This window comes from Lithobates pipiens, unplaced genomic scaffold, assembly GCF_037356315.1.
Source record: "Lithobates pipiens isolate NorthernLeopardFrog02 unplaced genomic scaffold, aLitPip1_a1.2 Scaffold_8, whole genome shotgun sequence".
In the NCBI taxonomy this organism is placed as follows: Eukaryota; Metazoa; Chordata; class Amphibia; order Anura; family Ranidae; genus Lithobates; species Lithobates pipiens.
The window spans coordinates 156478213-156503554 of NW_027507903.1; the positions used below are offsets into that span (position 1 = coordinate 156478213).

The window sequence follows — 25342 nt, forward strand, 5'->3', positions numbered from 1 at the left end:
TTGGTGGTTTCATTTGTTAAAAAGGGGAGAATTTTAGAGATGTTACAGAGGTGAATTCTACAAACTTTTGACAACAATTGCATTTGAGGCTGAAAGGACAAGTCAGAGTCTAGGATTAAACTTAGTACCCTGGTGTGAGGGGAGGGACTGATGGGAGCATTCTTGATTTTGATTGAAAGTCATGGAGGGGGACATGGGCAGGGGAATATTAATAGATTGTTTTCAGAGAGATTTAGTTTAGGGAGGAAGTGCGACATCCATGATGATATGTTAGATAGGTTAGAAGAAATGAGGTTTATTCTTAGATTGTGAAAAGGTGTCTTTACTATTAAGGCAGTTAAAATGTGGAACTTCCTTTCCAAGAAAGTGGTACTAGAGAGTACTAGCTGTCGACAATTTAACAAAAAACTTTAAGAGTTCTTCTTCAGGAAGCGGAATATACAGGGCTATGGGAATTGTTAGAGAAGAAAATATCACACCCCACCTAGGTTGAAATGGATGGACCTGTGTCTTTTTTTATCCTTATTATGTAACTAGGAGAGGTAAACAGCGAGCTGTTATTTGCTGTGCGGCAGCAACATAAGAAAACTACTAGCAGGCGTTATGAAAAAAAATTCAATAAATCAAAATGATAAACTAAAATCACTGGGAATAAGAGAAACCAAGGCCCACTAAAAAGGTAGTGACAGTGGTGTCGGGGAACAGCTTCTGAGATTGTCAAAAGTGAGACTGTCATCTGTTGCATGGTTGCAATGGGGGGAAGGAGAAAAACTGGTTATTAACTGAAAACCCTTTTTTCCTAGAATCCTCCATGAGAGAGATGCCTCTGCCCACCTACAAGACACCCAGGTTTTGTTTTTTGTTTTTTTACCTGCCACTAAAAGCCCCTCCATGTTAGCCATGCACACAAAACTCTCAGAGATGTTTGGAGGCACAAGTATTTAGGGGCAGTAAAAAAAAAAAAAAAAAATAGACAGCCCCTGCATCCAGGAGTAGAAGCTGTTGAGATGTAAAAAAAATGAGAAATGCCCCTAAACACTGTAACAAGAAGTTTTTACATTATAGGAAGTGTTTTTACTGAAAAACCCCCCCCAAAAAAGCCTATAAACGATATTCAAAAATGCGACTAACAGTATGAATCTGAAGAAAAAAAATCTCCATAAAATCTAACAGTATGTATGGGGTCTTAGAAAAGGAGTCATCAAGCAATAACTCAGGTTTCCCTATAATCACGCGCCAGGAACAGTTCAAACCAGAGAAGTCAACTTCCCAGCTTTTAGCATCCAGTCTGTCCCTCGGAACCAAGGAAGAGTTAAAGGGGATATCCAGTCAAAATGTGCCCATGATTAGTATGTTAAACCAAATTCATGCAAATTGCAGTAACTGTTTGTCGGTACTTTGACGCTAAATACTGTTAGAGCAGAAGCTAGTTGCCATAACACCGGTATTTTCAGCAACGGCGTGCGGTTCTCTTTAAGATAAAAAGTGGTCTCTGCGGCAGATTCGCTGCAAGATCACTTTTAATCGGGGGCGGGAGAGGCCCTATCCCCCCCCCATGCTCTGGTCGTCACTGCCACTTAATCGGAGCCGACCGCGTCCTTTACCCTCTGAGTTTGGATGGCGAGTGAAGGAAAGATGGCCCCCACTTGGCTCCATAACATTAGATGGCGGAAGCAACGTCAAGTGTCACTTCCGCCCAATGGTCTTAACGTTTTTTTGTTTTTTCATTGCATTTAAGTGTAAAATATGAGTTCTGAGGTCTTTACCCCAGATTTCACATTTAAGGGGGTCCTGTTGTGCTTTTTCTTCTATTACAAAGGATGTTTACAAATAAAGAAAAAAAAATAAAAAATGTCCATTTTGCTTGGGGCCCCCAAATTCCTTCAAACGGCCCTGATTAGGCTTTACTTCCACTTTAAAGGGGTTGTAAAGTCAGAAGGTTTTTTTATCTTAATGCATTCTAAGCTTCAAGATAAAAAAAAAACCTGTGTGCAGCAGCCCCCCTCAGCACCCCTTAATACTTACCTGAACCCCATCTCTGTCCACAAGTTTCTCAGCCCTCTGGGACTCTCACTTCTGATTGACTGAGAAACAGCAGCAGCACCATTGGCTCCCGCTGCTGTCAGTTAACCAATCAGGAGGGGGAGGCGAACCACAGCTTTGTGTCTGAATGCACAAAGAATGCTGTGGGGGCACGTGACAGGAGGGAAGGGCCAGGAGCACAGAAGAGGCCCGCCGTGTAGAGAAGGATCCAGGCTGCATTGTGCAAATAACACTGCAACAGAGCAGGTAAGTATAACACGTTTGTTATTTTTATAGAAAAAACAAAAAAACGAGACTTTACAATCACAGGTAATACATAAAACCTGGCCTGTTAGTGGGCCCTGGGGACAGGGCTGATGACCACTGATGTAGATGATGCCACCTGTGAACTAGGCCAATAAGCAATTCAGCTAAAGCCGGCCACAGACCATTCGAATCTCAGGTGGGTCCTGCTGATTTGAGCCAAGTATTGGCAGACCGATTGTACCCAAGTTGACCCATTGATCGACTTAGGTACAGCCAGCATGCCAGATTTTTACATGCAATTATTGCCAGGGGCTGTAGCCGCTAGCAGTAATCATGGTGTTCTTCCAACAGGGATGGCCCCTTCCCAGGAACACAATAACTTCACGGGAGGCGATGGGGAAAAGCATGCGATTTCCCAGCAACCACAGGTAAAAGGAAAAAAAAAACTGCATCATCTATGGCCTGTCTAAGAAAGATTAGTGTGAATAATATGTAAACAGACAGCAGAATACCTCACAATTGTGAAAAAGGTTAGCAGGACAAATGTTAAAAGGCACACATATACCAAAAGGAGGAGCTCAGCTTTTAAGATGCTAGCACTCATGATTTGCACTGGGGTCCTTTGAATGTTACATGCAGTGGGCTTTACTGTTCCACAAAGAAAATTACATTGAATACGATTCTCGTTTTGACCAGTTTCTTGAAGAAAAGTTTTTTTGATAAATTTAAATCAACAATAAAAAAAAAAAAAAAAAAAGAAGGATATGTGAATTGGTGTTACAACCAGTATTTAGGCTATGTATATACATGCTTACATAGCACATATATATATACACACACACACATACACACTTATTTATGTACAGTGAATATTAATAAAATATAACATTTCTGAAAATTTTGTATCCATGCACTCTCCGAAAAGACTGAATCATAGAACATCCAATCTTACCAACAGAACACTGGTGCGCAAGTGCGAGTCCGGAGACCTGAAAAGGAATCGTCCACAGGTTTCAAGCAGGGTGCAGGCCATCTCAATATGGTGATGTGAAAAGTCTGACAAAAGCATCTGCACAAACGAAAGACATAGCTTAGAACATTTTTTATTATTTTTTGTTTAAACGGTTTTTATTATGGATAAGGTCATAGTACAGGATTTTAAACAGTGGTAGAAGATGTACAAGTGAGAGTGTCATTTAGATTATACATTATATCTGAGTAAAGACATATCATATGAGAAAATACATAGATTATAAATCCTATATAGCATTTGCAGGAAAGGATCTGTAGATGTGCTTAAGTAGATTAACAGTAGTGAACATTACACCAGTAGTAAGGTTTCCCACAAAGTTCATTTTTTTGGTATATATGCAATGGATTCATATAATGTATAGTGTATTCTTTCTGATAATTTGATGTTTGCCATACGGTTGAGAACCTGAGGCCATGGTATGTTGGATGAATGCCAGTTGAAAGCGATGGTCCAGTGGATAGAGCCAAATAGAGAATGGATTAGTCTAGAATTGGCTATTGGTATATCTTGTATGGGGGAGAATAAAAGGCACATTTGGGGTGTTAGTGGGATTTTATTGCCTGAAATTTGATCAATCATGAGACTTGCATTCTACCAAATTTTTTTTAGATGGGGGCAAAATATATGTAGTAGTGCCCTATGTGTTGGGCAGCCCCTGAAACAGAGTGGGGATGTTGATGGGCAGAACGAGTCGAGTTTGGCAGGGGTAAGATGCCACCTATAAAGCAGTTTGGTGGCAGATTCTCTGATGGTGGTAGTTTTGGTGCATTTGTGTAAGTTGTCAAATATGGTATCCCATTGCTCGGGGGGAGAATTAAACATTTAGGTCTGATCCCCATTGTAGCATGGGGTGTGATTTTTCAGGCATATTGAATTAGTTTTTTATACATTTTGGAAATTAGTCCTTTGTGCCGTGGGGAGGAAATACAAATCTGTTTGAATTGTGAGAAGGGGGTACGTTAAAGTGAGTGAGTAGTATTTTCGGTAGAGGCATTTTATCTTCGTATAATTTTCATGTTCTGTAGGTGCAAGGTCATATTTTGTTTGTAGTTCAGTGAAAGAGTAAAATGTATTGTTATAAGTAAGTGATTTTAGATTTGTTTATGCAGTTTCCATATTGTTAATGAGTTTTGGTTATTATCTAGGAAGGAAGTGAAGTGAGGGTCTCCTAGAAAGGATGCTAGGGGAGGGATGTCTGAAGACATGTTAATCGCTTGCCAACCGCCTCATGCCGATATAAGTCGGCAGAAGGGCTTGTATAGGCAAACTAACATACCTGTATGTGGCCCTTTAAGAGGCGTCCAGCAGGCGTGCACCCGCGGCAAGCTCCGCGAGTCGGGTCGCGGGTCCCGCAGACTCGATCGCCGTGGGGATACCCACGATCGCCTCACGGGAAAATGCTAATGTAAACAAGCATCTCCCTATTCTCTCTGTGATCGGGAGCAGAGATCAGTGACATGTCACATGTAGCTACGCGCCCCCACAGTTAGAAACACTCCCCAGGGCACACTTAACCTATACACTGCCCCTTAGTGGTTAACCCCTTCACTGCCAGTGTCATTTACACAGGAATCAGTGCATTTTTATAGCACTGATTGCTGCAAAAATAGACAATGGTCCCAAAAACGTGTCAAAAATGTCCGATGTGTCCACCATAATGTCGCGGTCACAATAAAAAAAAAACAAAAAAACGCTGATCGCCGTCATTACTAGTAAAAAAATAAAATAAAATAAAAAGTAGTATTGATAAAATAAAAATGCCATCAAACTATCCCCCATTTTGTAAACGCTATATTTTTTGCACAAACCAATAAACGCTTATTGCGGGTTTTTTTTTACCAAAAATATGTAGAAGAATACGTATCGGCCTAAACTGAGGGAAATGTATAATATATATATATATATATATATATATAAAAAAAATTTGGGGGGGGGGGATATTATAGCAAAATGTAAAAAATCATTTTCAAAATTCACGCTTTTTTTTTTGTTTATAGCGCAAAAAATAAAAACCGCAGGGGTGATCAAATACCACCAACAGAAAGCTATATTTGTGAGGGAAAAAAAAAAAGCACATCAATTTTGTTTGGGAGCCACATCACACGACCGCGCAATTGTCAGTTAAATCGACAGTGCCGAATCGCAAAAAGTGCTTTGGTCAGGAAGGGGGTAAATTCTTCCAGGGCTGAAGTGGTTACATTTGGTATCTTGTCTGTTCCACAGTTGTAGGGAATGTGTTACAATTATATTTAACAGTCTTATTTTCTGTGGTACAATAGACTTGGACTAGAATAGTCCTTGTAGGTTGTATGGAAGGACTGATTGTTCTTCAAACAGGAGCCAGGGGATTTGGGAGGCTGGGGCATACCATTGTGCTAGTTGGGTGAATCTGGCTGACAGAAAATATAGCCATAAATTTAGGATATTTAGACCTCCTTTTAGTTGGGGCCTAAACATTAAGGAGTAGCTAAACCTTGTTTTTTGTTTTGCCAAATTAATTTATTGGATTCTCTTTGGAGAGAATCTAACGTATTTTTGGGCAATGGGAAAAAAAAAAAAAAAAAAAAAAAAAAAAAAAAAAAAAAAGGAATAAAAGTTTGGGTAGTATAACCATTTTCGTGGCCACTATTCTTCCCAAGAATGATATTTAGTATGAGGACCATATTTTCATTATACTTTTGATGTTATTAAATATTGGTGGGTAATTTGCATGGAATAGTGTTTTGAACTAGGGTGTAATATGAATTCCTAGGTATCTAAATGAATCCATGCACCAATTGAATGGAAATTTGTTTTTGAGTGTTGTTATTAAGGCTGGTGGGATATTAATGGGTAGGGCTGAGCATTTAGACAAGTTTACAGTCAAGCCAGTCAGGTTGTGAAAAATGTCTAGTGTTTTGGTCAGATTCGTGTAAGGAAATTAGGGAATCTGTTAGAAGCTTAGAACATTTTAAAACACATTCTCTTTTATTTAATAATTTCTAGCAAATACAACACAAGGTGTAGACTTCCATTAAAGTGACTGTCATGAAAAAAAAAATGCCCAGAAGAAAAAAAGATTCAATACTCTTGTAGCCTGTCACTGAATGCTGCTCTGTTCAGATGAAACCTGCCTCTGAAGTCCATTAGGAACCAGACATTTCCAAGAGTATCAATCTCCTCTGTCCCCCACCAACCATCATGTGAATGAAATGAAGGGTAAGCATAAGGACCCACAGGAGATGGAAGGAAGAATCAGTTTAAGACTCTTAAACAAAGCAGTAAACAGCAGCACAGGCAACAGGAGAGGCAGGTATTTACTCTCTGCTTTGGCATGTAGACATTTGACCATTTTTTCCAGAAAGGGTTGCTCGAAATCATGGGGCCCTTCTTTTATTTTTTGTATTTTTATCTTTGGGTAGTATAACTACTTTCACAATGGAAGAAAGAGTGAACAATGAAAGACTTCTTCACAAGATCTCAAATATGGCACAACCGATAAAAAGGCATAAAATATTCAGTTTGCTTATACATTCAAAATTAAACATTGAAACCTGCAAAAGGTTCTACATTTCCATCCAGAAAAGTCCCTAACCTTTTTTTTTTTTTTTTTTTATCTCAAAAAAGGACATTAAAAAAAAAAAAAAAAAAAAAAAGAAGAGGGAATATTCAGTTTGTCGCATTCCATACACATTTCAATAGGATAAAAAAAAATGGCTCCTGCATCTCAGTCAATAAGGAGGGAGAGACCCAGGAGAGCATTGGTTATCGTGCACGTTCTAGGGAGGCTGAGGGGGAGAGCTGGACACTGAGGGTTCTTTACCTTCATGCATAGAATGCATGAAGGTAAAAAACCTTCAGCCTTTACAACCACTTTAAAGGTCATAGGTGGTATGGGAGCATTCAATCTTAAGTACTTTGTATACACACACAAACACAAACACAAACACACACACACACAAATCGGGTTGTATATTTCAAAGTGGTTCTAAATATAAAAGTTTTTTTTTTTTAACCTTGAAGTAGTTGTAAGCCCTTACATATACCCAGTAAAGGAACTATCCTCAAGTGATACACAGGAGATGAAACAAATCTTTCTGCATAGTTGTACCCGTTTACTGCATCCTTCTCTTCTCTACGACCGTTAAAAGTCTGGAAATGATAAAGCTGGTTTAAGGGTTCTGAAAAAAGGGGAAGGAGAGCTGAAGTTACACTCTGCAGAGCTCAGTGAGGAGAGGTCTGAGAGCTGATTGGAGGGAAGAAAAACACACCCTTCACACAGCTCACAGTTACAGAGCTAAGGCCATCAATCAGCCGGAGATCCCACCCCCATCACTTTTCTTCTCTTGGTGTTAGGAAACATTGTCAGAAGTGATTCATGTAGATAGCACAGGAACAAAGCAGCAACAAAGCAGCAGACGACATAAATGGCACTTAGTGCTTTTAGAACCACTTTGTTGCATTGTATGCATTAAGGTCAAAAAAAAAAAAAAAAAAACTGCTGTGCATAGGATCCCCCCCCAGCTGCCCATTATACTTACATGAGCCCATTCTCGATCCAGCGCTGTGAGGTGCTACAAAAAAGCTACAGCGGGAACCTTTGGCTCCTGCTGCTGTGAAACAAATCCTGCGACATAGGAGCAAAGTGCAGGGGCCAAGAAGCAGCACTGTCAGCCTAAGACAGGACTATAGAACATCTCCCCATTTCCATAACAAGAAGGGGTAGGGGTCCGCAGTCCTTACAGATAGCTAGGCGTAATGTAACTGATAAGAGTTGACAATATCTCTTGTAGGATCAACTTTTGTGCACTTATAAAATTTATGCTCCATGTACACTGGAGCTCAAAAAAAGCTGTTTCTGGATGCCAGATTGCTGGCAGAAAATGCTGGTTGAAAAACGTGACTTTATCAGCGTTTTGCATTGCCGATAATGCACGTTCAGCTGCGTTTTTCTGCCTCTATGCAAAATCAATGCTTCCCATTGGGAGCCCATTGTTTTGAATAGAAGAAGTCGCACCAGAAGTTGGATCATCATGATCCACCTTGTGTGCTCAGGATGAAGGGGAACCACAGTCAAAATGAAAAGAAAAAAAAAAAAAAAAAATTGGCGTGGGGTTCCCCCCCTGGACGATACCAGACCCTTCGGTCTGGTATGGATTTTAAGGGGAACCCTCTTCGTTGGGAGAAAAAAAAATAAATAAAAAAAAAAAAGAAAAACAGCGTGGGGTCCCCCCAAAAATCCATACCAGACACTTATCTGAGCATGCAGCTTGGCAGGTCAGGAAAGGGGGTGGGGACAGCCAAGCGCCCCTCAACCGTACCAGGCCACATCCCCTTAACATGGGGGGTAGGTGCTTTGTGGCAAAAAATAATAAAATACGTTTTTCAAAGTAATCAGTCTCAGGGAGGCCAAATTAATGGGTTTAAAAAGGTTCCCTGGTCAGGACCTGTAGAACAACGGATAAGTCCCACTTTGGACAACTTCTGATCATTACAGGTCTGGACCAGGTGAGAGCTTTAAAGAATCTGATCACCAGGGGTTCTGGTAAGATAAACTTATCCAAAAAAAACCCCAGCGTGGCAACTTGAACTTTGAGGGTACTGACAGCTAGGCCGTTATCCGCTCCTTCTTGTGGGAACTCCAGGATAGAAGAAATGTCTTAAGGATCTGCCAGATGCTGTGCACCAGTTGAAAACTTTCCAGAAGGGAGTGATGAGGACTAGGTGAGCACGAGCTCTGACAAAGTTCTTATGAAGCATTTCTCAGGTTTGAGCAAAAAACAGCAGGTTGTCCAGATACGGAATCACTGAAATTCATTTTAGACGCAAAAGGTGCCAATGCTTCGGCCACTACCTTCGTGAACACTTTTGGAGATGACAGGCCAAATGGGAGTGCTCTGATCTGCAGGTGTACCACCTTCTTCCCTATTTTCAGTGCCAAATTCGGATATTATTGGGACCTGGCAGCAATAGGTATGTGAAGTTAGGCATCCTGTAAGTCTAGATGCCATTTAGCACCCTTGAGTTCAGGAGGTTTTTGACTGAGAAAACGTAATCCATTCGAAATCTTCTGTACTGTACTGATCGATTTAGCATCTTGACATTTAGGATTAGATAGAACTTTCCTGAGGGTTTCTGAACGAGGAATAAATGCGAGTAGAACCCCTGGAAGAACTCCCTTGTAGGGACCGGAACAATGACTCTCTGGGATCTCGGTTCCTGGATTAGAGACTTTATGGCGAGGACCTTGGCTGGATCCCTTGGGACGTTTTTGGAGGTTCTTCCTTTAATTCGATCATGTATCCCTGGGAGAGCAGGTTTACAATAAACTGGTTCGATGTGATGCCTCTCCACTGTGGGGAAAAAACTCGACGGGGAGGAAGGAGTCACTGCAGCTTAGCTTAGGATTGAAGAGCACTCCACTCCTACCTTTGGGCTTCTGGAAAGACTATGGTTTCCTTTTGAATTGCGTTTTACCTTCCTGCTGTCAATAAATATATATATATATATATATATATATATATATATATATATACATATATTATATATATATATATATATATATATATATATATATATACACACACACATACACACACACACACACACATACACACACACACACACACACACACACACATACATACATACATACATACACACACACACACACTTACAGGTCTGCACCTGCTTCTTCTTGACCGGAAACTATTTCTGTTTATCAGCCATTCGATCAAGAATGGATTCTAGTTCAGAACCAAAACAGCAAATCCCCTGCAAAGTGAATGCTACACAGCCTGTTTTTTGATGCAGCATCCCCGGGCCAGGTTTTTATCCATAAGGCCCTTCTAGAGTTCAGTAACTTTGCAGACATGGCTGACGTGTGTATGAATTCTGCATAGGCATCTGCAACATATAACACTGTTGCAGATAAAGTTGCAAAGGAGTCCAAAATCTCCTGTTTTGGGGAATCCGCAGTAACATGGGCCTTCATCTGGTTAATCCAGTGTTCTAAATTCCTAGCAACGCATGTTGCCATTGATTGGCAGCAGATTTTTCGTCACCGATTTCTAGACTCTTAAGAAGCAGGTCCATCCTCTTATCCATGGGCTCCTTTAGTGTGCTCATATCTTCAAAGGCGATGTCAGTTGACTTTGAAGACCTGTGAGAAAGCGTAATCCAGTTTTGGAACCTTGTTTGAGTCAGGATTTTCCTCAAATGGGAATTTTCTCTTGTGTGCCAGAGAAGAAAAATGGCTTCTTGTCTAGTTCCAGCTATTCTTTTTTTTCTTTTTTATTGTGTCGGATTGAATGCACTGGAAAAGAATGGCCTTTTGAGCCCCCCAGACCTGCGTACATGCGGTCAGGGAGAGCTCCTTTTCTTCCTATATTCCCAAGGTAGCGTGTATTATTTTTGAGAGTCCTCCAACCTCTTCTAGTGAGATCTTGTACTTGAAGCGGCATCTGCTTCATTTTCCTCCTCCTCAGAATCTGTCCCTTCTGGAGCGATGGAAACAGGTTCTTGGGAAGTATCCTGGGAGATCAGACCCCCCGCCAGTATTAGGGAACCCCCTTGGGATTCTGAAGATGGTGGCGGAGCCCTAGTTTCCCGTGAGGTACCTGGCTCTTCTTTTAGGTTTGATACTAAAGGCTTAAAAAGGTGACACAAAAGAAGAAAAATAAATAAATAAAAAAATAAAAAAATGACCACGTTAAAAAGGCTGCTGTACAGCACAAGTAAAACACCAAGGTGCACTAGGAAAGAAAAAAAAACACTTCTTCCTTCCCTGTGCCCAAAGCAAGCCACTACCACCACCTATTGCGGAGTCCCCTACTGCTAGGCAGAAGTGCTAACCCACTAGCCACTGCACTACACATTCCCAGGGAGAGCTCTCACTGGAGAGGGAGGTGGGAGGTTGCGGAGAAAAAAAAAACCCCACAAGAGAAAACGGTCCAGAGGAACAAGGACACAGTCCCTAACCTTGGCCTTGCTGGTGCCTTGGCTTGCCCCCGCTGCATTGTTCTCCGAAGCAGAGTGCACTGCAATCATGTGGTTTGCCGAGAAGCTGGTTCCCGGATTCCAAAAGACTGCTGCGCTGATCCAGAACCAGGTGACCTTGCCCTCTCCCACTGCACTTGCGGCGAGAAATGACGCCACGCTCCCAACCCGGACGTGCTAACTCTTCCTGTACACAGCACAGGACATCAGAATAATGACGACTGCTCAGCCATGAACAGCTGCCGTCGCGCAATGTGGACGGCCAGTGAGGACCACTGCAAACCACCCATCAGAAAGAAAGAAAAAAAAAAAAAAACACTGACAGGTGAGAACCTTTAGTCTCCCAGGAAAGCCCTGAGAGATTATGCCTCCCTCCCACCATAGGTGTTCCTTCCGGCTAGAGGAAACGCAAAAAACTGATGAAAGCAACGTGGAGGCCTCCTGTTAAAGATTTGCTTGATGAGGTGTTTCCTGTGGGAGGAGGAGCCATGATCTCTCCGGGTGATGTCCTGAAAGATGTTTTGGGAAACATGCATTAATTATAGTTTTACATTGTAGACTTTAAAATATTGTACCCGCAATCTGCAATATGTGGATGCTGCAGACACTCAGCAAGTTGTCTGCCTGTTCCTCCGATATGGGCAGGCAGTTACTGAACGGCAAGATCAATGGACTATGAGAGCGTGCACCAACGCCCTTCACTGAGAACTACAAGCCTTCAGCCACAATGGATGAGGGTACTTGTAGTCCAATTCATTCACAGGAAACTGAGTGACTGAATGACGCTGTTGTGTGGTCAGAGACAGGCATGGCCGCAATGTTTTCAAACGGTGGGCCAGAAGGAGAACTTTACATGCTACACCTTAAATATAGGTGTAACATGCTCCTGAAGTTGAAGGCCTTTAGCATGCCCTTTAACCAAAATGGAAAAATATATATATATATTTCTATGAAACACAATGAGTGTATGCATTAAAGCGAGTGTTCGGAGAAAAAAGAAAGACAAACAGCTTCCATTATGCAACAGAAGCTTCCCTATTACATACTCTGGGTTTAAACTATTTTAATTTAGTGAAGAGGGCAAACAGACACAGTTTAAATGTGTCAAGCACTGGAGCTGCTGTAAAACTGCAAAGTCAGTTAACAAAAAACGCATCTTTAACATAGTATCCTGGTGCACTATTAGACCAGACTTCTTTAACTAGGAAGTTAAACTGTAAAACATTTTTAAAACTGGATTAATGCAACAGTTTTTTTTTTTTAAACTGAATACATACAGCAAATTCAATAACTTGACTGCCACACAAGCATTCTTCACAGCAAGGAATACAATACAAACTGTATGAATTGCAAAACACAAACCTTTAAACAATGTACAGTGTCTGTTTTACTGAACATTTTAAACTTGGCAAGCTCTCCAATGAATCTCACGGTTTTGTTCTTTGTTTCAATATTTATCTGATCCTTTTTCCTTACCTATGGAAACATGCAATAAGTTTAAGAAACATACAAGATTTAACCCTAAATATTATTTTTGTAATCAATAGTTAAAGTTCAACACTGCGTTATGGATTGTACATAAACATTTCTTCACTGTTCTTGGTGAAACAAGGAGCCTGGGCGATGGAGACCACAAGTGATCAGTGAGTATACTTTGTGCAAGACAGCCTCAGGGGTACAAGGAGAGCCCTACCCGCCGTAGCTGGTGACCCCCAGGTCGTCTGCAAAGTTTAGGGGATGGTGCCATTCAGGCGCAGATAGGGTAGTGACAGGGCTGCCCCGGGTCTTTCCTAGTCCGTGCAGGTGGTTGAATCCCCCACCCACCTGTCCCAGATTTTGTTAAACTTATTCGGGCAGCCTCTGTGTTTGTACACCTTTTTGTAGGGAAGGGTAGCATTGACAGCCACCAGCCATTGCTGGATGGTTGGGGGTGATGAGCTGATCCAGGTGCGGGTGATCTGCATCCTGGCAAGAAACAATGTTTCCTGTAGGAAGAAGGTTAGGTTCCTCGCCTCTTCTGGTAGAGGGAGGATGCCAAGTAAACACTGGTGGGGGCACAGTGAAAGGGGGGAGCCCATTTGATCGTGAAGGAATTTGACAACCTGGGGTCAATAGTCCTGGAGTTTGGGACATGACCATAGCAGATGGTAGCACGTGCCCTGCGGATCACCGCACTTGGGCTATAGTTAGGTCTGAACCTGGACAGGCGAGTGGGGGTGAGGTAGGATCTATGGAGCATATATAGACGAGTGAGCCTATACGACAATTTCGGGGAAACCGTCTTGGAGGCAGTCAACGCGATTTCCCAGTCCCCGTCCTCCACCGCCCCAAGATCTTCTTCCCATCTGGACCTGAGCCGGTATGCCCGCAAGGTGGCCGCTGGCGTTATCTAGAGGTTGTAATAAAAGGAGATCATCCTCTTGGGGTCTTGGCCACGGACCACACTCACAAGCGGCAGCGACCCAAGCCCAGGGATGGAGTCACCAAACTGGGAGCTGAGAGCGTGGCGGAGCTGGAGATGGCGAAAAAGCATTCGGTTGGGGAGGTCGAACTCTTCCTTTAGAGCCTGGAACGGTCTAATCGTTCCGTTGTCGAGGACTTGGGAAAGGAAAAGGATTACTTTAGCTATCCATTGAGAGCGGTCCGGGATTGTGTGCAGTTCAGGGAGTAGGGGGTTATCCCAGAGGGGTGTGTGGGTGTGGAGCCCGGGGGCCTCGGTGATGGTCATGGCTTGCTGCCAGATTGTGCAGTGATGGAACAGCATGGTGTTTCCGGGGGCAGGGGATCCCCAGGGCGTCCCACATGAGTACTTAAAATGGGTGAGCGATCTGGTCGACGTAGGGGGAGCACACCAAGATAATGTAGCGGTCTCTGTCTGCTTGGTTGAAATAGTAGAAATGTGACAACTGGGAGGCAACATAGTAGAGGAGAAGGTCTGGTAGGGCGGTGCCGCCCAGATGGACAGGGCGCTTCAAGGTATTCCATGAGAGTTTGTGGTGGGAGGCGCCCCACACAAATACATTAAGAAGGGCCTCCATGGACTTGAAGGTCCTAAGGGGAGTGCGTAAGGGGACCTGCCAGAACAGAGCAGCTTGGGGAGGAGGATCATCTTGACCAAGTTTACGCGACCCATCACCCCAAGGGGAAGACGAGACCACACCTGGGTTTTGGCTTTGAGGAGAGTAAACAGGGGCTCTATATTGAGAGCAACGTAGTCTGCTAATGTTCTCAAGCACTGCACACCCAGGTACTTTATCTGACTCGTTCTGACCAAGGGTAGCACCGATTGGGTCGCAGACAGGGTGCCCGGGTCGAGTGGGAGGATTTGGACCAGTTAATTAGTAATCCTGAATATTCCCCAAACTGCTCTATCAACCTCAGAGCCGCCGCAAGGGAGAGGCCCGGGTCCTATAAGAATAGTAGCATGCCATCCGCGTAGAGGCTTAGGGTTTCAGTCAGGGAGCCCGTGCGGAGTCCGTTAATGTGCGGATGATCCCGGAACTCAAGCCTTACTTTCAATCAGTTTTGCCCACTCCACTATACACTAAAACACACTTGGATTTCACTGCACAATGTGAGAAGTCTGTCGGTTAACCTCATTTTAAGGCTGGAAGAAAGACATCCAGCAAACTTTAACCCAATCCTCCTTTGTATGACAATTGTGCAGTCATGCAACGCTGTACCCAAGCCACATTTTTAACAGTTTTTTTATTTTATTTTTTTTTTTTTTTTTTTTAGACAGTTTTCTTTTGGTAGTATTTAATCACCGCTTTTTTTTTTTTGCTAAACAAGAAAACCCAAAAAATAGAATTTTGTAAACAAGTAATTTTTATCCTTCACTGATAAGCACTGATGAGGCTACACTGACGGGCAGTGAGGAGCCTACCACTGACAGGCACTGAGGAGGCGGCATTAAAGCGGGAGTCCACCGGGACTCCGCGTTTTTTTTTTTTTTTTTTAAAGCCAGCAGCTACAAATACAGCAGCTGCTGACTTTTAAAATAGTGACACTTACCTGTCCAGCGCGCCCGCGATGTCGGCACCCGAAGCCGATCTGTTGATCGTCACTCGGGTGCTGCCGCCGCCATCTTGGGTATGGGAATCAGGAAATGGAGCCTTTCGGCTTCATTTCCCGGTTCCCTACTGCGCATGCGCGAGTTGCGCTGCGCAATAAGGACGGTCCCCGCTGCCTCTGGGATCTGTGTGTTTCCCAGCAGGCAGCGGGGCACTTGCGGAAGGGGGCGTAATCTACGCCCCTTTCCGCAGAGAGCTATCCCGGAAGTGGGTGCAGTTACCTGGATTATCCAGGTAACTGCACCCCCCTCCCCCCTGAAAGGTGCCAATTGTGGCGCCGGAGGGGGGGAGGATTCCGATGAGCGGAAGGTCCATTTTAGGGTGGACCTCCGCTTTAATATGCAGTACTGATGGGCACTGACAGGCATCACTGGTGGACACTGGTGGGGTTGCACGGATAATCATTGCACTGATTATCAGTGCAGATGCCCTCACTGAGAAAAGCCGCTTATCGGCTCTCGTCTGACACTATCAGTGTGAGGAAAGGAATGCCGATAACTGGCACTTCCTAGTTACACTGCGATCAGTTGGGATTGGACACAGCTGATCACATGGTAAAGAGCCGATGTCACAGTCTCTCAGGCACAAATCGCACCACATAGAATCAAATGCGATTTGAACAGGAATGCGGTGCGATTCCTGTCCGAATTGAATTTCCCCCAGTGTGTGTGTAGAAAGGGATTAAAGCACCATCTAGCAGACAGTAAAAAAAAAAAAAAAAAAAAAAAAAAAGTTAGAACTAACCGTACATATTTGGCCACATGCTAAATCTACATAAGTGTTCCGGTCCCACCAATGGTAGCAAATTAGGGCCCCTGGAGGTGCTCAGAGGGCTGGAGAAGAAGATGCGGGATCTCCCCCCAGGCATGTGGCCAAATATATACTGAGAGTTGTAACATTTTTTTTTTCAAACTGCCCACTAGACGGCACTTTAACCACTTGCCGACCGCCGCACGACGATATACGTCGGCAGAATGGCACGGGCAGGCATATGGGCGTATATATAAGTCCCTGCCTGCCCGCGGGTGGGGGGCCCGATCGGGCCCCCCCCCCGGTGCCTGCGGCGGTCGGTATTCGTTCGGGAGCGATCCCGGACGAGGGGACGGCCATTCATTCATGGCCACCCCCTCTCGATCGCTCCCGGCGAATGAAAATGTCCGGTGACATCACTTCCTCTCCTGTAATGTAAACACAGGAGAGGAAGTGATGTATTCTCTCCTCCGTGTCGGTATTTTTCGTTCCGACACGGAGGAGAGCGGATCGGTGAGTTGCACCAACACTCTACACACACAGTAGAACATGCCAGGCACACTCACACCCCCCCTTTACCCCCCGATCACCCCCCCAATTACCCCTGCCCCCCCAGTCACAGTGACACCTATGTCATTTTTTTTTTTTTTTTTTTTTTTGCATTGGTGTCATTTGTGACTGTAATAACTGTTAGGGCAGTTAGAGTTAGCCCCCTTTAGTTCTAATGTACCCCCCTAACCCCCCCAATAAAGGTTTAACCCCGTGATCACCCCCTGTCGCCAGTGTCACTAAGGCTGGGTTCACATTGCAGCGGTTTATGAGAACGAATGTGATTCGCACCGCACTGCAGTGCAAATCACATCCGATCTCTGTGCGATTCGAGTTCAGCCATTCGCCGCACCCGCCGCAAATTCGCACGGGACCCTTTTTTTGGCCCGCAGCAGAATCGGATCGCATGGGTGTTCACACCATGCGATCCGAGTTTGCAGATCGCACTGCGATATGCGAACTGATCTGGGGGTGTCAGTAACATTTCACTGACACTCCCAGCAGTTCGCATAGGGCAGTGTGAACTGCCGCCGGGAGGCATGCGATGCGGGAACCCGCCGCGGATTCGCGGCGTTTCCGCATCGCTCCAGTGTGAACCCAGCCTAATAAGCGATCATTTTTCTGATCGCCGTATTAGTGTCACAGGTGACGCTAGTTAGGCAGGTAGGTATTTAGGTTCGCCGCAGCTTTTTATAGCGCCAGGGACCCCCATATACTACCGCATAAAGCCCCCTGATTGCCCCCTAGTTAACCCTTTCACCTGTGATCACCATATAACTGTTACAGGTGACGCTGGTTGGTTAGTTATTTTTTTATAGTTTCAGGGCACCCGCCATTTATTACCTAATAAAGGTTTAACCCCCTGATCACCCGGCGGGTGTCATTTGTGACTAATAACTGTTAGGGCAGTTAGGGTTAGCCCCCTTTAGTTCTAAGGTACCCCCCTAACCCCCCCAATAAAGGTTTAACCCCGTGATCACCCCCCGTCGCCAGTGTCACTAAGGCTGGGTTCACATTGCAGCGGTTTGAGAACGGATGTGATTCGCACCGCACTGCAGTGCAAATCACATCCGATCTCTGTGCGATTCGAGTTCAGCCATTCGCCGCACCCGCCGCAAATTCGCACGGGACCCTTTTTTTGGCCCGCAGCAGAATCGGATCGCATGGGTGTTCACACCATGCGATCCGAGTTTGCAGATCGCACTGCGATATGCGAACTGATCTGGGGGTGTCAGTAACATTTCACTGACACTCCCAGCAGTTCGCATAGGGCAGTGTGAACTGCCGCCGGGAGGCAATGCGATGCGGGAACCCGCCGCGCATTCGTGGCGTTCCCGCATCGCTCCAGTGTGAACCCAGCCTAATAAGCGATCGTTTTTCTGATCGCTGTATTAGTGTCACAGGTGACGCTAGTTAGGCAGGTAGGTATTTAGGTTCGCCGCAGCTTTTTATAGCGCCAGGGACCCCCATATACTACCGCATAAAGCCCCCTGATTGCCCCCTAGTTAACCCTTTCACCAGTGATCACCATATAACTGTTACAGGTGACGCTGGTTTGTTAGTTATTTTTTTATAGTTTCAGGGCACCCGCCATTTATTACCTAGTCTCACTAGTGTACCCCTAAATTTAGGGGTGTCTACTTTCCAAAATGGGGTCATTTGGGGGGGGTTTGTGCCATCTTGGCATTTTATGGCCTTCAAAACTGTAACGCCCTTAGAAAGCCTGAAGGCGGTGCTTGGTTTTCGGGGCCCCGTACGCGGCTAGGCTCCCAAAAAGTCCCACATATGTGGTATCCCCGTACTCAGGAGAAGCAGCAGAATTTATTTTGGGGTGTCATTTCACATATGCCCATGGCATGTGTGAGCAATATATCATTTAGTGACAACTTTGTGAAAAAAAAAAAAAAAAAAAAAAAAGTTTGTAATTTTCCCGCAACTTGTGGCAAAATATAAAATATTCCATGAACTCAACATGCCTCTCAGCAAATAGCTTGGGGTGTCTACTTTCTAAAATGGGGTCATTTGTGGGGGTTTTGTGCCATCTTGGCATTTTATGGCCTTCAAAACTGTAATAGGTAGTGAGAAGTGAACTCAAAAATTTACGCCCTTAGAAAGCCTGAAGGCGGTGCTTGGTTTTCGGGGCCCCGTACGCGGCTAGGCTCCCAAAAAGTCCCACATATGTGGTATCCCCGTACTCAGGAGAAGCAGCAGAATTTATTTTGGGGTGTCATTTCACATACGCCCATAGCATGTGTGAGCAATATATCATTTAGTGACAACTTTGTGTAAAAAAAAAAAAAAAAATTTTTTTTTTGTCATTATTCAATCGCTTGAGGCAAAAAAATAAAATATTCAATGGGCTCAACATGCCTCTTATCAATTTCCTTAGGGGGTCTACTTTCCAAAATGGGGTCATTTGGGGGGGTTTTGTACTGCCCTGCCATTTTAGCACCTCAAGAAATGAGATAGGCAGTCGTAAACTAAAAGCTGCGTAAATTCCAGAAAACGTACCTTAGTTTGTAGATGTGACAACTTTTGCGCAAACCAATAAATATACAATTATTGACTTTTTTTTTACCAAAGACATGTGGCTGAATACATTTTGGCCTAAATCAGGCATGTCCAAAGTCCGGCCCGCGGGCCAATCGCGGCCCGCGGTCCGGTTTTGAACGGCCCGCCTGGTGTGCTGCGGGATCAGGGCTGTCAAATGAGCCGATCCCCGTCACTGTGAGAAGCTCCGTCGGCTTCAAAAGTGAAAGTAAAGTGCAGAGGAGTGTGCTGTGCTCTCTGCTTCCCCCTACAGTGCAGTACCCGGCTGAATAAGGAAATGGAATGGAAAGGTACTGTACTACAAGCTAGATTCGTTTTAAAAAGGCTTTATTTATGTGTATGTGTGTGTGTGTGCATGTGTGTCTGTATGTATGTATGTGTGTGCATGTGTGTCTGTATGTGTGCATGTGTGTCTGTATGTATATGTGTGCATGTCTGTCTGTATGTATGTGCATGTGTGTCTGTATGTGTATGTGTGCATGTGTGTCTGTATGTGTGTGTGTGCATGTGTGTCTGTATGTGTGTGTGTGTGTGTGTGTGCATGTGTGTCTGTATGTGTGTGTGTGTGTGTGTGTGTGCATGTCTGTCTGTATGTGTGTGTGTGCATGTCTGTATGTATGTATGTGTGTGCATGTCTGTCTGTATGCATGTGTGTGCATGTCTGTCTGTATGTATGTATGTGTGCATGTGTGTATGTGTGTGTGTGCATGTGTGTCTGTATGTATGTGTGTCTGTATGTATGTGTGTCTGTATGTATGTGTGTCTGTATGTATGTGTGTCTGTATGTATGTGTGTCTGTGCATGTGTGTGCATGTCTGTATGTATGTGTGTGCATGTGTGTCTATATGTGTGTGTGTGTGCATGTCTGTCTGTATGTATGTGTGTGTGTGTGTGTATGTGTGTCTGTATGTGCATGTGTGTCTGTGTGTGCGTGTGTGCATGTGTGTGTGTGTGTGCATGTGTGTGTGTGTGTGCATGTGTGTGTGTGTCTGTGCATGTATGATTGCATGTGTGTGTGTGTCCATGTATGTCTGTATGTATGCGTATGTGCATGTGTGTCTGTATGTATGTGCGTGTATGTCTGTCTGTATGTGTGTGCATGTATGTGTGTCTGTATGTGTGTGCAGCATGTGTGTCTGTATGTATCTGTGTGCATGTATGTGTGTGTGTGTGTGTGTGTGTGTGTATGTATGTCTGTATGTGCGTGTATGTATGTGCGTGTATGTATGTATGTATGTGCCTGTATGTATGTATGTATGTATGTATGTGTGTGCATGTGTCTGTGTCTGTATGTGTGTGTGTGCATGTGTCTGTATGTATGTAAGTATATGCATGTGTCTGTATGTGTATGCATGTGTCTGTATGTGTGTATGTCTGTGTGTATGTGTATGCATGTGTGTTACTTTTAATCCAGACCTCCCCCCCCCATTCTTGTACCATCAGAACTGCTTTTGTGGTGCTTGTGTGTGTGATAGCAGCCAGGATTGCTGCTCCTCTGAAAAGCAATCCATATACAGATCGCTTTTCAGAGGCATTTGAAAGGTGGTAAAGAGGCATTATGTTGCCTCCTCACCACCTGTTTTAAGCCCGTAAATGTAGCATCACTATACCGCAACTGTGCAGTCTACACAGTTGCGGGGTAGTTGCAGTGCAGGCCCATTCACCCTGAGCATACCTCCAGCTGCAGCCACAGCATGTGTACACCCCCAGCTGCTCCCTCTGCAGCTAGAGGGGGAGAAGTTGGGGGTGGTAAAAACAGCTTAACCATGTAGTTTTACTGCCCCTCCAATAAGCCCTTGGTTCACATCTGCATGGCTGCATGCTGTGTGTAGGGCAGCCCATGCATTTCAATGGGCTTCCATACCCACAAAAATGCAGGGAAAGAAGTCCCAGAGCTTTTTTTTTTTTTTTTTTATTGCGCTGCACCAAAAGCACCCCATGTTTCCAATGTGTGGGGTACCATTAAGACTTAACGGTACCCCTAAAGAACAGAGCATTCGTCTGTGTGTCGGGCAAACGAGCGCAACAAAGGCACGAGAATTTTTGTTGGGCCAGGTATGAGTGCTCGAATGACCGAATTTTAATGGTTCAAAGAATGTCAGGCAAAATGGTCGGCCCTCACACATGTTCACTTCATCGAATCTGGCCCTCTTTGAAAAAAGTTTGGACACCCCTGGCCTAAATGTATGACTAAAATTGAGTTTATTGGATTTTTCTAATAACAAAAAGTAGAAAATATCATTTTTTTTCAAAATTTGCGGTCTTTTTACGTTTATATCGCAAAAAATAAAAATCGCAGAGGCAATCAAATACCATCAAAAGAAAGCTCTATTTGTGGGAAGAAAAGGACGCAAATTTTGTTTGGGTACAACATTGCATGACCGCGCAATTACCAGTTAAAGCAGCGCAGTGCCAAAGTGTAAAAAGACCTCTGGTCATTTACCAGCAAAATGGTCCGGTCTGAAAGTGGTTAATCCACACACACACACACACACACACACACACACACACACACACACACACACACACACACACACACACACACACACACACACACACACACACACACACACACACACACACGAGCAGTTGGGGGGGGAAAATTGCATGCGATTTGGACAGGAATTTCACCACATGGAAAGCGATTATTTGCAGTGCGATTCGTGCCTATTATGTATTGACACAAATCGCTCTGCAAAGTATCGGTACTCGCCAATGAAAAAACGATAATCGGTGTAACCTTATGTAAAACCACCAGGGACCCACAGGTTTGAGATGTCTGTGACCTGGAGAAAGAGGTAAACTTACAGGCATCACCCAACTTTTAAGAGTGAGGTTGCCCCTTCTTTATAATGGGGGTTATAGAAGTAAAGTTGGTGGATTTTGTGTTCCAAGTCTTGCACTGAAAGAAAGGGCTGAAGTCTGATTTAGAATTTAAGGGCTGGGTGAACACGGAGATGCTCTTCATTATGGAGGAGGCAGAAGCTGCACCTCCCTTCCCCAAGGAGGGGGACTTAGGAAGCTACTATTGTGGAATAATTTGATGTTGATGTCTGATGAGTTTGTCAAGTGCCTCTCCGAAGAGAAATACCCCTTTAAAAGGGTATAGGCGTGAGGTGTCTTTTATAGGCAGATTCAGTTGTCCAGGCTTTTAGCCACAAGATTCTGTGCATATGGACAGAAGTCAGGGCCATTCTGGATATCTGTGTCACGACATTCTAGGGCATCAATGATATTGCTTATAATTGCTGCACCAAATCACAGTCCTGGAAGACAGAAAGCTTTTGGTTGTTCACTGCCCAAGTTCAATTAACAATTGGACAGACAGAAATTGCAGTAATAGCCGATTGCAAACCAGGGTATGAGAGAGTAAAGTGAACATTTAATAGCATCGCAAACATTCTGTCAGTAATATCTTGGAATGAAGGAACATCTTCAGACAAGATGTCCAAGATAGATGGCAGTGGCTATTATGAGAACAGTCTACCTTTTTGTGAACCCTTTTTCCACTAGCAACATCAACTCACGTCTGTCTAGAAACCCACATGTACACACTTGTATGCAAGACCTTTAAAAACAAACTGGAAATTCCAACTTACATGAAATCGGAAGTCCCCTTTTAACATAGAACAAAGGTCTTCTGCCACATCAGACATGCATGGGTGCAACGTAGCAACCAATCGTGCGTAAAATGGCAACAGATCCAATCTAATAAAGAAGAGGTGGTTATTAAAATAGTTTTCATTACAACAATAACAGCAAACCAAGATATTTTTTTAAAGTGTTATCTAAGGGCAGGATTATTTCCCAGATCATCTACCTTACATGTCACAAATAAGGGCTATGCGTTGCAAGTGTGCAGATGTTTGGATTTGAAACAGGCAAGTATATCAAGTATAAAACATTTAAACAAAACACAAAAGTATAAAAAAAAAAAAAAAACACCAAATATCCACACTTGGGAATAAAAAACTGCAGCCTCCCTAATTGGGAACACCTAGGTGGAGAAAATGGCAAGTCCCACAAATGATATATCATCTATGTGTGTATATAATTATACACCATTAAATAACAGTCCGTGAGCGGTGATCCGTGTACAAATGAAATAAAAAGGTGACTCTTCAGTGCTCCCCTCTTCCATCCGCATCACCCTCTTGTGCCCGCACTCACCCACTCACTGCAGGGGTAACAGGCGTATTGGCCGTCTCCCAAAGATGATAACAATATCCCAAACCGAAAACTAAATGGATATACCGTTTAGGGTCCCTAGTGCCCAGAGGGTTGAATGTTGACACCGATTTGAATTGTTTTTTTTATCCAATTTTTAAGTATGTTCACTTATTATATTTCTCATATGCAAATTACTTAGCCTAGTCCAAATATATACCATTTCCAATTTTCATATATACATTTTTTTTTGTCTCCTCATAGTGAGAGAGAGAGAGAGAGAGAGAGAGAGAGAGAGAGAGAGAGAGAGAGAGAGAGAGAGAGAGAGAGAGAGAGAGAGAGAGAGAGAGAGAGAGAGAGAGAGAGAGAGAGAGAGAGAGAGAGAGAGAGAGAGAGAGAGAGAGAGATATATATATATATATATATATATATAGTGATTTACATGGGCATATCCCATTTTTGTATATATTTACCACTTAATATAGAATCGTTTTTTTCGCATATGTTTTTTTTTTTTTTATTCACTATATATAATCATTGATTTATATGTATTTAGCCCCTTGTCCTTTATACTGACCCTTTCTTGCATTTGTAGATTCATAGGGACCCTTGTATCATAGTTGCCCCTTTTTTATATGCATATTGATTGTGTTAACATGCAGCTTTACGTTTAGAAATTTTGACAGCAATGGAGATGCCACTTTCGCCATCATTCCATTTCTCCAATAGGTGGCGCCCTGTATAGGGAAGCTATTAGTCCATGGCGGAGTTGGTTACCTTATTTATCTTTGTTATGATACTTTATTGGCACTCATTGATTGGCTATTGCGGAGCCTCCATGCACTATTTATAGATGTAGGGAGTACCAATATGGCAGCTCCTCAGATGACGTCCGTGTGATGAAACACCTAAGGCGGGACATACTTGGTACGCAATACATCATTTATGTGTTTTGGAACTTCCGTTTTTGTGTTATCCAGCTGTGGAACGCACGCTGAGACCACTCCGAAATCAAGTGTTTCACTGTTTACATAGCGGAGCTCCTTGGTCAATATATTTTTAATACTTTTTATGGATATTTAATAAAACTTTAAATTCTATGAATTTACAATATGAGGCTCATCTTTTCCATATACATGTAGATGTTCCTCGTTGGGGATTCCTAAACCGCTCTTGTGAGGTGGATTGCAGCTGTGTGAACCAGAGGAACACCTTGTTAAAAGAGGGACATCGACATTGGGAGACAGCTAATATGCCCGTTACTCCTGCAGGGGTGAAGCGATCTGGTAAGTGCAGGCACAAGAGGGTGATGCGGATGGAAGAGGGGAGCACTGAAGAGTCACCTTTATTTCATTTGTACACGGATCCCCGCTCACAGACTGTTATTTAATAGTGTATAATTATATACTATTTGTGGGACTGACTATTTTTGAAATTAGCACTTGTCACTTTAAATTGGGTGTGTGCAGGAGCTGCACACGGCATTTGTTTTCTGGATTTGTTGTATGACTCATATTGATCTATTTTTGGAAATATTATATTAATATATATATATACATATACACACACACACATATATATATATACACACACACACACACACATTTTTAGGGATTGAGTCACGTAGCACATGTAATTTTTTATTTTTTTTGAGTAATAGAGTGTGTGTGTGTGTGTGTGTGTGTGTGTGTGACGTATAGTTATTTATTTAAGCAGTATTCACTTTATATTAAAGTGGTGGCAATATTCATATTAGTGGATTGATTTTACACATAATTTTTTGTGTAAGGTCCGGTTCACACTGGGGCAGCACAACTTACAGCGCGACTGCCTCAGGTGACCCAGACGCGACCGCTGCGGCGACTTGCAAAATGACTTCTGTATAGAAGTCAATGCAAGTTGCCCCCAAAGTCATACAGGAACCTTTTTCTAAGTCGGAGCAACTTGTGTCGCT

At 43.5% G+C, this 25342-nt stretch overlaps 1 protein-coding gene across 3 annotated transcripts in view; it reads right to left on the reverse strand.

Annotated features, from left to right (window-relative positions):
- Nucleotides 1–25342, reverse strand: part of UPF2 (UPF2 regulator of nonsense mediated mRNA decay) — a 133650-nt gene that overhangs the window by 80861 nt on the left and 27447 nt on the right. For all 3 annotated transcript variants that reach the window (XM_077471883.1, XM_077471884.1, XM_077471882.1), the window contains exons 9-11: nt 22821–22929; nt 12662–12775; nt 3242–3358 (exon numbers count right to left, since the gene is read on the reverse strand). In XM_077471883.1, the coding sequence (XP_077328009.1) occupies nt 3242–3358; nt 12662–12775; nt 22821–22929 (340 nt within the window). The remainder of the gene's footprint in view (nt 1–3241; nt 3359–12661; nt 12776–22820; nt 22930–25342) is intronic.